The sequence below is a fragment of the Carcharhinus amblyrhynchos genome, chromosome 15 (assembly GCF_965287045.1).
Source record: "Carcharhinus amblyrhynchos chromosome 15, sCarAmb.v2.hapA, whole genome shotgun sequence".
NCBI lineage: Eukaryota > Metazoa > Chordata > Chondrichthyes > Carcharhiniformes > Carcharhinidae > Carcharhinus > Carcharhinus amblyrhynchos.
The window spans coordinates 29,424,089-29,439,375 of record NC_137338.1 but is presented as its reverse complement, the minus strand read 5'-3'; the positions used below and the strand labels follow the sequence as shown (position 1 = coordinate 29,439,375).

General features: G+C 41.0%; 1 protein-coding gene across 2 annotated transcripts in view; it reads left to right on the top strand.

Annotated features, from left to right (window-relative positions):
* hlcs (holocarboxylase synthetase (biotin-(proprionyl-CoA-carboxylase (ATP-hydrolysing)) ligase)) overlaps window positions 1-15,287 on the top strand; it is a 146,958-nt gene that overhangs the window by 5,061 nt on the left and 126,610 nt on the right. For both annotated transcript variants that reach the window (XM_080203688.1, XM_080203687.1), the window contains exon 2: window positions 9,659-9,799. In XM_080203688.1, the coding sequence (XP_080059814.1) occupies window positions 9,659-9,799 (141 nt within the window). The remainder of the gene's footprint in view (window positions 1-9,658; window positions 9,800-15,287) is intronic.

The window sequence follows — 15,287 nt, the reverse complement described above, 5'->3', positions numbered from 1 at the left end:
AGCACTGTAGAGGCTGGGTCATTAAGTATGTTCAGGACTGAGATAGACAGATTTTTACTCAGTAAGGGAATCAAAGGTTATGGGGATAAAGCGGGAAAGTGGAGTTTAGGATTATCATACAAGTTGTGATCTCATTGAATGGAGGAGCAGACTCCCTGGACTGAATGGCCAACCTCTGCTCCTATGTCTTGTGGTCTTACTTTTACAAATGAATCCATAGCAGCTCCACTGAGGAACTATATGAATGTCCTAAGCACCTTCAGGTCAATCTCTGATTGTTGACAAATTTGGCATTGTAAATAAAATCTCCAGTGATAAAGAACAAAGCTTGGATCTTGAATTAATAAACTGACAGTGCATGATAAATGTTGATATTTTGTAAATTAAAGCGCAAAGCATATGTCCTGCCTACAAAATTAATATACAAAACGTGTGAATGTTTGTTGCCTAAGTATTAGCAAATAAAGCAATTATGTTGGACTTTGTGCTTAATTGTAATTCTGACTAACCTCGCAGTCTAATCCTCTGTGGTTTGCTTACTGGTTGTAGCCTGTGGGTATAAGCCTTGCTTCAAAAGGTTGACACCTTTGCCTTTGGTTATGGTGCAGCCAAATATCCACATGTTAACGAGCAGTATCTGTTATAGATATCTTCACTGATTCACTTGTCCCCTTTGCTCCTTTAAACAAAGAATCTTGCTTTTATTAGGACAAAAGCAGAAAATTAGGTAAATACTCATTAAATTGGGCAGCTTTCTACAGAAAGAAAAATGTTCAATTCTGGCAAATCCCTTTGAGTTCTGATGAATGGTTGTGCCTGAAATGTCGATGATTCTTACTTTACATACATTGCCTGGCTTATTGAGGGCTTGCGGCATTTTGTTTTTGTTTCTGACTTTCAGTTTTTACTTTAATGAATCATGATTCCTACTGCCCTATATATACTTGCAATATTGTAACCTAAGAATATAACAATAGCATCCCTTTGTCATCTGGATTAGATAAACATGCCTTCAACGTGTGCTTCAATCTCTCTGAAGATGGACTGAGTAAATACCTGGTAAAATAAGGCTGTTTTATTTCACAGTAAGGTAAATGCACAGAAAAACAACTTAAACAATTCAACTTATTGTTGCAAATTAAATTAAATAAACTGTCATACATAACATGGATCAGTAGGGCATCTTGACTTAAATATATCTTCTAATTGTCCTTTGGTATTTCCGACTGACCACTGTCTCAGGGATGACCCTGTCAACATTCTTTTTAAAAACTGGTTGCCTGCTTGTCATGCTGCTTCAGAAAGCCTCTCTGGCAATGCATGTGCTGGCAAAAAAAAGCACAGTAATTATGGTAAGTGTGGGAAGTAGACTGATGGAGTAGCAACCTGTGCTTTCTGTGATTGCCAAAATTATTAGGGTGGACCAGGCAAACCAGTTGGAAATTGAAAAGTTTGTTTCAGAGAACTGGTAAATATCAATGGAATTACATTTCACGTTGATGTCACTTGGTGATAAAAATCAATTAGTAATTATTGGCCCAGTAGCAAAAAATTGTATATGTTCATCAGCGAAGCTGTATTTTATTTCTGAGCAACTGAAGGGAATATCTGAACAGTTGTGGAATGTTAGAGATACAATTGAATTGAGAGAACTAAGTTAAGATTGGCATTACAAGAGTTCTTCTGAAAAATTGGCTGCCATGTTTCCTGCATTATAACAGTGACTTCATTAACTATAAAGTGATTTGGAACATCCTGTGCTTGTGAAAGGTGCTATGTAATTGGGAGTCTTTCTTTTAAAAGGAATTCTGTCAAAATCCATTCTGTATAATCCTGTAAACAAATCAGAATTGTTTATTGTGAACAAAACAGTTTGATAATGTGGTGTTTTTCCATCTTGGGGGAACAGGACATATGATGAACTTGTTGCACTTGCAATGCCTTAACTCATTTAATCGCCTTGCCGCCAAATAGCTTTGGATTGTCGGAGGCGAGTCTTTATGTGCAAACTGTTCCTTTCTGGTGGTGTGAATAAGATTGGAGAAACCACAAATTGTAACACTTGAAGAAACTGATTTTTAAAACAACTTTGAGCTGAATTTCTCCTCTGGGGACAAGGTAAGGATAGTTTCAGGCCTCACCTTGGGCAGCATATTCCAGAGATTCACACTGCTATTTTTAAAGAAATAGTGAATTGAAAAGTACTTCCCACAATGAATGCAAAGCATTGTTGCTGTTATTAAGGCAAATCCAGCAGCCACTTTGCACACACAAGTTTCCAAAGTTGAGGTGAATGAATAGTTAATCTGTTCTGTTACCATAATTCAACCTGGGAAAGCCTGGGAACTACAGGCCAGTGAGCCTCACATCTGTGGTGGGTAAATTGTTGAAAGGTATTTTGAGAGACTGGATCTACAGGCATCTAGAGATGCAAGGACTGATTATGGACAGTCAGTAGAGCTTTGTGAGTGGAAAATCATGTCTCACAAATTTGATTGAATTTTTTGAACGGGTAACCAGGAAGATAGATGAGGGCAGGGCAATTGATGTTGTCTACATGGACTTTAGCAAGGCCTTTGACAAGGTACTGCACGGTAGGTTGTTGCATAAGGTTAAATTTCACAGGATCTAGGGTGAGGTATTTAAATGGATACAAAATTGGCTTCTTGACAGAAACAAAGGATGGTTGTTGAGAGTTGTTTTTCAAACTGGAGGCCTGTGACCAGTGGTGTGCCTCAGGGATAAGTGCTGGCTCCACTGTTATTTGTCATTTGTATTAATGATTTGGATGAGAATATAGGAGGCACGGTTAGTAAGTTTGCAGATGACACCAAGATTGTTGGCATAATGGACAGTGAAGAAAGTTATCTCCAATTGCAATAGGATCTTGCTCATTTGGGCCAGTGGGCTGATGAATGGCAGATGGAGTTTAATTTAGATAGAGGTGGTGCATTTTGGTAGATTGAACCTTACTCAGTTAATGGTAGGGCATTGGGAGAATTACAGAATAAAAAGATCTAGGGATACACGTTCATAGCTCCTTGAAAGTGGAGTCACAAGTGGACAGAATGGTGAAGAAGACATTCGCTTGCTTGGTTTCATGGGGAACCAGGAGTTGGGACATCTTGTCGAAGTTGTACAAGACATTGGTGAGGCCACACTTGGAACACTGTGTACAGTTCTGGTCACCCTATTATAAAAAGGATATTATTAAACTAAAGAGAGCACAGGAAAGATTTACTAGGATGCTACCAGGACTTGATGGTTTGAGTTATAAGGAGAGACTGGATAGACTGGGACTTTTTTCTCTGGAGCGTGGAAGGCTGAGGGCTGATCTTATAGAGGTCTACAAAATAATGAGGGGCACAGATCAGCTAGATAGTCAATATCTTTGCCCAAAGGTAGAGGAGTCTAAAACTAGAAGACATTGGTTTAAGGTGAGAGGGGAGAGATACAATAGTGTCCAGAGGGGCAGTTGTTTCACACAGAGGGTGGTGAGTGGAACAAGCTGCCAGTGGTAGTAGTAGAGGCGGGTACAATTTTGTCTTTTAAAAAGGATTTAGACAGTTACATGGATAAGATGGGTATAGAGGGATATGGGCCAAATGTGGGCAATTGGGATTAGTTTAGGGATTTAAAAGAAGGGCGGCATGGACAAGTTGGGCCAAAGGGCCTGTTTCAATGTTGTGAACCTCTGACTCTAACCTGAGTTTATCTAAGGAGTTAGCACTCACTGTCCTCATCTTCAAAAAGTCTTGGGATCTTTCAATGTCCACTTGAGTTATGCAACAGATAATTGGGATGATCATTTCATGTTGCCCTGAAGGGTGCATAGTGTCACAGTAGACTGTCAGTTTATGTGCAGAAGTTTGGATTGGGGCTTGAGTTTTAATTGTCTGACACTGGCTACTAACTGAACCAAGCTGCCACTTGGTCAATATTGAAGGAAGTTTCACTTCGATAAAGTAATTTACAGTTGTTTTGCTTGCCAAGAAAAACTGGTTTTGATTTTATAATTGACTCTGTAATGGGCTTTGCTAGGATTGCTACCATTTTAGATTAACAACATGGATCAACAGATGTGGTTTCTGAATTGGAATTCAAATTTTGGAAACTGATGTGAGACAATATTGAGGTGGTTTGAAACTTAATTGAACTTTAACTGCAATATAACTGAAGCAGTGCGAAGCCATATTTTTAAACTTTAATTTGGAAATGTTTGATTTTATTTCGCCTTCTCTTGAAGACACTGTCATTAGGCCGGAGATGGAGTTCCACAGGCCTTTCATATTTCACTTTTACCGTTATCATGTGAATGTTGTGGAAGCCTGCCCCACTATGAACGGTGGCAGATCCAATTCTGTCCTCACTCGGAACTGTGTGCATGTGAATGCTAATAGGAGCAGAAATCCTAGATAACTTTTTTTCACTAGACCACTGTGACTGTGGCCAATTGCTGTGTCTCTACCATACTACATTGAGTTTAGCTAAATCAGAATGGACCATGAAAATAAGAACATAAGAAATAAGAGTAGGCCATCTGGCCCTTCGAGCTTGCCCCGCCGTTCAATAAGATCATGGCTGATCTGTCGTGGCTCAGTTCCACATTCCCGCCCTCTCCCCATAACCCTTAACCCCCTCTCTTATCAAAAACCCATCAACCCGCTTCTTAAAAATATTTAGCGAGGTAGCCTCCACCACTTCAACGGGCAGAGAATTCCAGAGATTCACCACCCTTTCAGTGAAGAAGTTCTTCCTCAACTCCGTTCTAAACCGCCCCCCCTTTATCTTGAGGCTGTGCCCCCTAGTCCTACTGTCCTTTCTGAGCGGGAAGAGTCTCTCCACCTCTATCCTATCCATCCCATTCATCATCTTATACGTCTCAATGAGATCTCCCCTCATTCTTCTAAACTCTAACGAGTACAAGCCTAGTTTATTCAGCCCCTCCTCATAGCTCAACCCCCTCAACTCCGGCATCAGCCTCGTAAACCTCCTCTGCACTCCCCCCAAGGCCAAAATATCCTTGCGTAAGTGCGGCGCCCAAAACTGCACACAGTACTCCAGCTGCGGCCTCACCAATGCCCTATACAGCCGCAGCAAGACCTCCCTACTTTTATATTCAATCCCCCTCGCTATGAAGGCCAGCATCCCATTCGCCTTCCTGACCACCTGCTGCACCTGCAAGCTGGGTTTTTGCGACTCATGCACAAGGACCCCGAGGTCCCTCTGCACCATTGCCTGCTGCAGTTTTTCTCCACGTAAGTAATAATCCTTCGTACCAAAGTGGACCACCTCGCACTTGCCAACATTAAATTCCATTTGCCAGTTCCTGGCCCATTCGCCCAGCCTATCTAGATCCTTCTGCAGACTCTCCACACCCTCCGCACAATTTGCCTTTCCACCAATCTTGGTGTCATCAGTAAATTGACTTTTTTTTCTGTAAAGCTTAAATACAACAACTTTGCTTGTGAGAGATTGTAATGCTATTCTTAAAAAGAATAGAGGGAAACATAAGATTATAGGAAATAGGAGCAGGAGTAGGCCAGCTGGCCCCTCAAGCCTATTTTGCGATCCAATAAGATCATGGACAATGTGTTTGTGGCCTAATTCTATCTTTCTGTCCCTGATAACCCATGATTCTCTTGCCGATCAAAATCTTAAATAAACTGTTCCCTAGAGAATTCTAATGATCTTTTGAGAGGAAAGATGTCGCTGTCATTCCTATGTTAAACGGGAGACCTCTAATCTTTAAATTATGCCTCCTAGCTCTAGTCTTCCCCACAAGCAAACATCCTCCTCGCACCCCTCAGAATCTTACGTTTCAGCATGATCTTCTGATTCTTCTAAACTTTACTGAGTATAGACCTAATCTGCTCACCTTTTCATCATACAATCCCTGGAGTGCAGGAGGCCATTTGGCCCATCAAGTCTACATTGACTTTCTGACAGCGTATCTTACCCAGACCCTCTCACTTGCCCTATCCCTGCAACCCCACACATTTACCAAGGCTAACCCATCTACACATTTTGGGACAGTAAAAGGTAATTTAGCATGGCCAATCCACCTAACTTGCACATCTTTAGACTGTGGGCAAAAATTGTCTGGCTTGCATTAACAGTGCAATGAAGTTACTTTGAAAATCATGTCGTATTCTGAGGTGCTTCAATACAGTCAAAGAAATGTTACAAGCGTTTCAAAATTCTCTTCACAAATGGTGCAAAGATATTTAAGTTGTCTATACAGATTAAGCTGCATTCTGAAGTGCCTCAATACACATAATGATGCATGTCATATTCACTATATACATTCAATATGGATCATACAGCCTAGTGTGATTATATACAATTCTTTTCCCCTCATTCCACTATGACTGAAAGGTTTCTCCCTAAATAGTATTCTGCTTTTCCATTCTTCCCTTTAAAGTGGGTAAGCTCTCATTTTCTCACATTATACTCCATCTGCCAAATTTTTGTCCACTTGCTTAATCTTTCCACATCCTTTTGCAGACTCTCTGTGTGCTCTTCACAATTTGATGACGCAAAGGTAGGTAGAAAAGCAGCTGATTTAGTTATCATTAAACTCAGTCCTATCATCCAAATCATTGTGTGATTTCAAGAAGGAATCAGCTATAGCTCTTGGGATCAAGCGATGTGGGGGAAAGGTGGGATCAGGATGTTGAATTTGATGATCAACTATGATCATGACAAATGGCGGAACAGGCTTGAAAGGCTGAATGGTCTACTCCGTCTATTTTCTACGTAGATGAGAAAAGCATGAACACCAGCAGTTGCCAATGAAAGAATAAGAAACAGCGTTGATCAAAATGAATGGCAGAGCAGGCATGAAGGGCTGAGTGGCCTATTCCTGCTTTATTTTCTATGTTTCTATCCAAGTTATTAATATGAATTTTAAGTAGTTGAGGCCCCAGATCTGATCTCTGTGACACTCCATTGGTTACTGTCATTTATCCAGACTCTTCCTGATAGCTAACCGATCCTCTATCAATGCTAATATGTTATCCCCTGTGCCCTTATCTTGTGTAGTAACCTTTTAAGTTGTTTGATTCTCTTTATATTAATGCTAGCAGAGAGCAAATAAGGCTGTAGCTTTCTACAAGTATGGTGTTGGTTGAATTCCAATCCTGATGGGCTCAGCTGTCTTAATCAGGGTGTAGAGTACTCTGTCCTAACATAGCAATTATAGAATCATTGAAACTCTATAGTGCAGAAGGAGGCCATTCGGCCCATCGAGTCTGCACCGACCACAATCCCACCCAGGCCTACCCCCCTATCCCTACATATTTACCCACTAATCCCTCTAACCTACACCTCTCAGGAACTAAGGGGCAATTTAGCATGACCAATCAACCTAACCCATCCATCTTTGGAGTGTGGGAGGAAACCAGAGCATCTGGAGGAAACCCACGCAGACACGAGGAGAATGTGCAAATTCCACACAGACAGTGACCCAAGCCAGGAATCAAACCTAGGTCCCTGGAGCTGTGAAGCAGCATTGCTAACCACTGTGCTGCCTCAACTGTGTGCCACTAGTGTTCTGAAGCAGCTTCTGATGTCAGGTGAATGTCTAACATAATCATAACAGATATGTTGACAAGATAGGATTCCTGCAATTTCATATATTTGCTCAAAAATATTAATAAAATTCCTAAAGGATTCTGGATAAAAGCAAATTACTGCGGATGCTGGAATCTGAAACCAAAAGAGAAAATGCTGGAAAATCTTAGCAGGTCTGGCAAAGGGTCATCGGGACTCATCGTCAGTTCTTTTCTCTCCTTACAGATGCCGCCAGACCTGCTGAGATTTTCCAGCGTTTTCTCTTTTGAGTCCTAAAGGAAGCTTATGAGTTCCTAATATAATTACAGCTGTCTTTGTGAAATCGTCCACTTCAACGAGTTTGGCCCTTTTTAGGTCTAGATATTTTTCCTGAAGCCGTACAAAAGACAATTGATGAATTCACTGTTTCGAACCAACGTACGGCGTGTTTATTCTAGGGCAATGGCAGCCTCGTGAAATGGTTCTGTTTTGATATCTTTCAGGAATGACAGTTTATACTGCATTAGTTTTCTGAAAATTTGAGATTCTATTCATACTTCTGTACCAGTGAAATTGTTAAAATTATAAATTTGTTTAATAAGTGATTATAAATCAAATGAATCATTTTGCTAGAGCTGGTGCATGTTAGTGGGCCTGTGCTATGGCTTAACCCTGGGGGAACAATCCACTTAATAGCAATAATTTGTAGAGTTATTTTAACATAGCATAATTCTTACATCAGATGTAAAGTCGGTGAAACACAGTTTAGGAGGGATGAATATATTGTCAGTTGAAGAGATGGGTTTTAAGGGGGATCTTAGAGAGGGAAGTGGAGAGACGAGAAGCTTTAGGCAATTAATTCCAAACAGTAGTGAATGAAGCATGGATGCCAAAGTTGAGAAATGGAAGATGCACAAGAAGTCAGAGTTAAGCGAAAAGTGAGTATGGGAAGGGTTATAGGATGGGAAGATGTTATAATGATATTGGGGGTGAAGGGCTGAATTGTGGGGGTTTGGGGAATGCGAGTGATAAGTTGGGATTGTCAAGGCTATGGATGAAGTTAGAGACATTGGCCTACTTGACTCCCAGTAGGCCAGTGAAAATAGGAAATGTGAGTAGAGTTTAGTGGATAACACAGTCAGCAAAGTCATGGATGAGCTCTAGAGTAAGATGGGTGGAAGATGAGATGCCAGCGAAAAGGTCACAGGAGTAACAGTCCAGAGTTGAGAGTTTTCTGAGTGAATGGGTTAAAGTGGATATTTGTGAAAGTAGTAGGCCATCTTTGTGCTAGTGGGAAATTGAGGCTGGAAACTCAGATTAGGAATTGATAGTACACTAATTGTGAATAGTTTGATATAGCCTGAGAGAGAGGCTGGAGTGTGATGAAGCAGCAAAATGAGTGGCTTATGTAACCTCAGTGCTTAGATGGAGGAAGCTGTTGGGCAAGCAGAGGTGTATAGAGAGATGCTAGTGAGGTAGTGTTAACTGCCCTTAGTAGATAATTTCATGCCTTTGGATAATGTTGGTAAGGAGCGGGACATAGATAAGGAAGAGACAGTACTGAATGGATTTAAAAGACTGAATCCAAGCAAGTAAAAGTCTTGATAGAACTGAACTAGAAAGAAGGACTTTTGGAGCAGGATGGCACTGACCATGCTAAAGGTAATAGATTGCTTGAGGAGAACAAGGAGGAGTAATGTGCTGAGGTCAGGGTAACTGCAGATGCCATTTGTGACTTTGATTAGGGTTATTTTAGTGCTGTGGAAAATGTGGAAACTGGTTTGAAAGATGGAAGTAAAGGCTTTGTTTTTCACTGAATGTTTCCATTTAGTTTTTTTGTTAAGCTGTCCATTTAGATGGATTGCAGCAGTTCAAGAAGGTGGCTCACCATGATCTTCTTAAGGACAATTGGAGAAGAGCAATAATTGCTAATTTTGCTAGATATTCACATCCCAAGAAACAACTTAAAGAAGTGTAGCTTCAGCTTTTAAAAAAAATTCTAATTAGGATGTCAACTTGGATCGATTGGTTAGATCCACCATCAAGTTGCATCACTAGTAGTGATCTACAATTTATTTACTTTTTTTTTACATTAATATTTCAGCTTTGTGATGACTTGAGTAAATGGTCACTACTCCTTGAATCTGTGATAGCTAACACTGAACACAAACAACGTGCGCAGCAAATAACCTTTCTGATGGAGGCTATCTTGGAAAATGCTAGTTTTGATCCAATCTCTGATGAGGTAAGTGGCTTTATTTTAGGAAAAAAACAGTTATTAGCTATAAGGGTGATTTTAAATTGCAAGATCTACTCCTGTTGGACATTTTGAAGTTGGGCTTTTGTTTTAGTTGTAATTGTTACTTTAATCGTTACAATGCTATCTAAATGCATGCAAAATGGTACTACTGGAAATTGTGGATAGCCAGGTGTGATCAGGAAATAGCCTGAGGACGGGATTTCCCGAACCTGACATGGCAGGCATTGTTACAGGTGGTTTGGGAACATTTTTGGCAAGCTATAAAAGTTAACGTCTGCAATGATGTCCACTGTTGTCAAGCTAGAAAATTCTGCCCTGAGGATTTTGGAGTGATTGTGTGGAAGTTAAAATGCTCAGATTGAAGTTTCATGCCTTGGGAACTAAATTGTGCAGAAGCTTAACAGTCCAGTGTAAAGTTTTACACCTTCTCTGGAAAAACTAGTGGAAAATGTTTATTATCTTGCAGACCTTCAAATGAATCAGTGTCTGCTGTTTCAGAATATCTTCACCTGTGTAGGTCCTATAACATTCTGCTTTTCGGCCTTCACCAGACGGTGAGCAAGACCAGATTTTTCCATAACAAATACCAAAGGCAAGATATGGGGATATGCTATGCAAATGAAGGATTAGCAAAAATCAATTTTGCATCCAATGAGAAAGGGTAAAAAGCCAGGAATTAATTGGTAAAAATGTATGCAAATGAAGGATTAGAAAAATTGCTTGTTTCTGATTTGCTGTAATTGACTACAATTGCTCAGTTATTTTTTTGTAACTTCATAAACACTGCAGGACAGCTGCAAGGTGGATTTCCTGGTGCACAAGTCATTAAAGGCCTCGTATTGGATTATGCATGGTGTGTAGCTCTGTTTGTACTCAAGTTGACTAAGAGTTCCTAAGATTGCTGGTATCCAGGATTTCTGACAATTGCTTCATAGCAGTGGTTTTCTGAGCTACTCATAGTTGAATAAACTACAATGCTTACTTGGCTTTTAAGCAGCAAAGTGACTTCCATTAACTTCTAATTATTTTCTAATGTAGAAAAGCTTCTAAAGAGTTAGCATGACCAAAACCTTAACCAGAGTTGATTTTCAAGGAGGGTCATAAAGCAGAAGCAAGAGATGGGGAGCAGGAGGGAATTTCATTGGTCAAGGTCTAGATAGCCTATGGTATGGCTGCTAATGGTGACGAGATGAATGAAAAAGTCATTGCGACACAGAAAGAAGCCATTTGGGCTGTTGAGTTTATGTGGCTCTCAGTAGAGTAATTCAATCATTCCATTTCTTCTATTCTATCCCTGTAGCCCTGCAAGTTTATTTTCCTTAAGTATCCATTCAATTTCCTTTTGAAATCATCAGTCACTACTCCCATAAGCAATGAGTTCTAGGTCATATGAACATATGAAGTAAGAGCAGGAGTAGACTACTTGGTCCCTTGAGCCTGCTTCACCATTCAATAAAATCATGGCTAATCTGGTTTTAACCTCAACTCCACGTTCCCATCTACCCCGATAGCCTTGCTTATCGATAATCTTATCTGGCTCTGTCTTTTGAGGAAGACAGTTCCCCAGCTTATTCAATCTACCCTTCATCCCTGAAACCATTCTGGTTAATCCCCTTTGCACCATGTCAAGGACCTTCACATCCTTCTAAAAGTATGAACAGGATGCAATACTCTAATTGTGGCCTAACCAGAGCTTTGTAAGGATTCAGAATTCCCTGTTTTTGAACTCAACACCTCTATTTTTGAATCCCCTGTGCTTTGCTTACTATTCTCTCAATATGTACATGATTGCACACTCCTTTGACCTGCACTTTTAAAGTATGTATTGCCTCTCATTATCCCTTCCATCAAAATGCATCACCTCACAATTCTCTGCATTAAATCTCATCTGCCATTTATTTGCCCATCACCTATCTGTGTCTTGTTGAAGCTGGTTCGTGTCATCGTCACTGTTTGACACACCTCCAGGTTTGGTATTGTTGGCAAATGTTGAAATTTTAATCAACGCGGTGATGCTAACTCTGATCCATGGGGTACATCACTGCCTATCATTTTCCTGACTGAAAATACCCATTTAGCATGACTCATTGTTTTCTGCCTCTGAGCCAATTTTGTCATTCAGATTGACGCTAATTCTCCTATTCCCTGAGCTTCAATTTTGTTAACTAGCCTTTTATGTGGTACTTTGTCAAACACTTTCTTAAAATCATATTGACAACATCCGTTAAATTCCCTTAATCAACTTTCTCTGTCACTCCATCAAAAAATTCAATTAATTAATCAAGCATGATTTGAGGTTACAAATCTGTGTTGGTTCTCAATTTAAATCTTTCCAAGTTTCTGTTCATATGGTTTCATGTTATTGTTTCCAAAACCATAACCAGAACTGATGCTAACTGATAGGCATATAGTTTATAAGAACATCCTTGCATCTTTTGTTGATCAAGGGACGTATCTGCCACTTTTCCCCTATCTAGAGAAGATTGGAAGACCATGGCCAGTTTGTCCGCTATTCTCACCCCCATTTCCCTTGGCAACCTAGAATGCAATTCATCTAGACCAAGCAATTTAGTTACTCGATACATGGCTGTAGCCTGTATATCTTGCATATCAAGCTTTTCTCTATCCATTACCTCTAACAGCTTTGCTTCGACCAATATTTTGTCAGCATCCTCTTCCTTGTGCAAAGTATTTTGAAGAGCCATTTGGACCTGAAATGTTAAATCTGTTTCTTTCTCTGAGTTTTTCTGTTTTTATTTCAAAGTATGCATTACAGTACTCTGTGCTCCAAATGTATACCACTTGCTTTATTCCAAATATACCCATCCTGTCTCTTACTATCTGCTTACTGTTTACATGCCAGTAAAAGATTTTTTCTGTTCTCATTTCTGTTACTACTGCTACTGTTGTTTAAGAAGGGTGGCAGGCAAAAGGCAGGGAATTATAGGCCGGTTAGTTTAACGTCTGTTGTAGGTAAAATGTTAGAATCCGTCATCAAGGAGGAAATAGCGAGGCATCTTGAGGGGAATTGCTTGATAGAGCAGACGCAGCACGGTTTCGTTAAGGGGAAGTCGTATCTGGCAAATTTATTGGAGTTCTATGAGGATGTGTCTAGGGCGGTGGATAGAGGAGAGCTGGTGGATGTGGTCTTTCTTGATTTTCAGAAGGCGTTTGACAAGGTACCTCACAAGAGGCTATTGCAGAAGGTAAGGGGGCATGGAGTTGGGGGTAGGGTGTTAGCGTGGATGGAGGATTGGTTGTCAAATAGGAAGCAGAGAGTGGGGGTTAATGGGTGCTATTCGGATTGGCGGTTGGTGACTAGTGGAGTGCCCCAGGGGTCGGCGCTGGGGCCTCAGCTATTTAGCATTTATATAGATGATCTGGAGGAGGGAACCGAGTGTATGGTGTCGAAATTTGCTGATGACACCAAGATTGGTGGAACAGCAAATTGCGCGGAGGGTGTGGAGAGTCTGCAGAAGGATCTAGATAGGCTGGGCGAATGGGCCAGGAACTGGCAAATGGAATTTAATGTTGGCAAGTGCGAGGTGGTCCACTTTGGTAGGAGTAATGGTAGGAAGGACTATTACTTACATGGCGAAAAACTGCAGCAGGCGACGGTGCAGAGGGACCTTGGGGTCCTTGTGCATGAGTTGCAAAAACCCAGCCTGCAGGTGCAGCAGGTGGTCAGGAAGGCGAATGGGATGCTGGCCTTCATAGCGAGGGGGATTGAATATAAAAGTAGGGAGGTCTTGCTGCAGCTGTATAGGGCATTGGTGAGGCCGCAGCTGGAGTACTGTGTGCAGTTTTGGTCGCCGCACTTACGCAAGGATATTTTGGCCTTGGAGGGAGCGCAGAGGAGGTTTACTAGGCTGATACCGGAGTTGAGGGGGTTGAGCTATGAAGAGAGGCTGAATAAACTAGGCTTGTACTCGTTAGAGTTTAGAAGAATGAGGGGAGATCTCATTGAGACATATAAGATGATGAATGGGATGGATAGGATAGAGGTGGAGAGACTCTTCCCGCTCAGAAAGGACAGTAGGACTAGGAGGCACAGCCTCAAGATAAAGGGGGGGCGGTTTAGAACGGAGTTGAGGAGAAACTTCTTCACTGAAAGGGTGGTGAATCTCTGGAATTCTCTGCCCGTTGAAGTGGTGGAGGCTGCCTCGCTAAATATTTTTAAGACGCGGGTTGATGGGTTTTTGATAAGCGAGGGGATTAAGGGTTATGGGGAGAGGGCGGGAATGTGGAACTGAGCCACGACAGATCAGCCATGATCTTATTGAATGGCGGGGCAGGCTCGAAGGGTTAGATGGCCTACTCCTGCTCCTATTTCTTATGTTCTTATTATGTTATCCTATTCTCATATTCTCTGGCAGTTTTTATTTTTCTCTTCACCTCCCTTCCAAACCTATTGGGTGCAGTCTTACCTGCCGTTCACACCGCTCTCCCACTACAGGGAAGTCAGAGAATTTGGTGGCCAGCTCTGTTCACTGCAGCAGCATGGGAAAATCCCACCAGCGTGAAAAAGAGTAACATTGCGGCCATTGTATTTGGGCTGATTCTTGTTTGATGAACTCGCCTCAAATGTATCAAACATTTTCTTTTATTTCATCATATTCTTTATTTGCCTTATCAACGAAGGAATCCTGGCTTTGGTTCCCCTACTTTCTGCTCTGCGTTTCCCTCTTGTTGGAATGTTACCTCATCTCTATTGGGAAATGCACAAGTGGCTGGAGACAAGCAGTGAAGAATGGGGGAGGGAAGGGAGGATGCCTTGTCTTGCTGGAGGAGGTTGCAGGAGTAGGGAGGGATGAGATAATGGTGAGATTTAAATACGATGTTGAGAATTTTAACTGTGAAGTGTTGGGAATATGTAGGGGTAGATATTAACTGTGTTGTGGAGGTAAGTGGTCTTTCTGATGTGGGTGTGAGTATCAACGGCTCAACTCTGGTTTGAGTAGAATGTGAAGAGTCTCGAATAACTTGGAATAATAGCTAGGATTAGCAATGGAATAATTGACCAGGGTATGGATTTTGTGGCAGTGGCTGCAGTTGGTAAATTTGGTCATATCAGTGTTCAGCTGGACGAAATGCAGCTCAACCAAGATCAGTTGTGGGAAAAACAGTCTGTTGCAGATATGATCTAGTCCTACTACTCCTGAGTTTAAGAGTTTCATTCACTCAGTCAAAATTATTTACATTTATTCTGGCTCTAAAGGCAGTTAAAAGGACTTTAACCTGGCTTCTTTCAACAAACACAGAATGATTAATTTATTGTAAAACAAAAGTTGCAACAACTAGTTAACACACAATTGTAACATATGGAAGTAAAACTATCTATCCCTTTTAAAAATTCCTCAGCGTTCACACATACTCCAAACAGATAGGGCCTCTGCAGAGATAGGCAATTGAAGAGTACGTGTTATTGAAATAGGATAACGTTCAGATTTTCAACACTGTTGATCTCATGTGA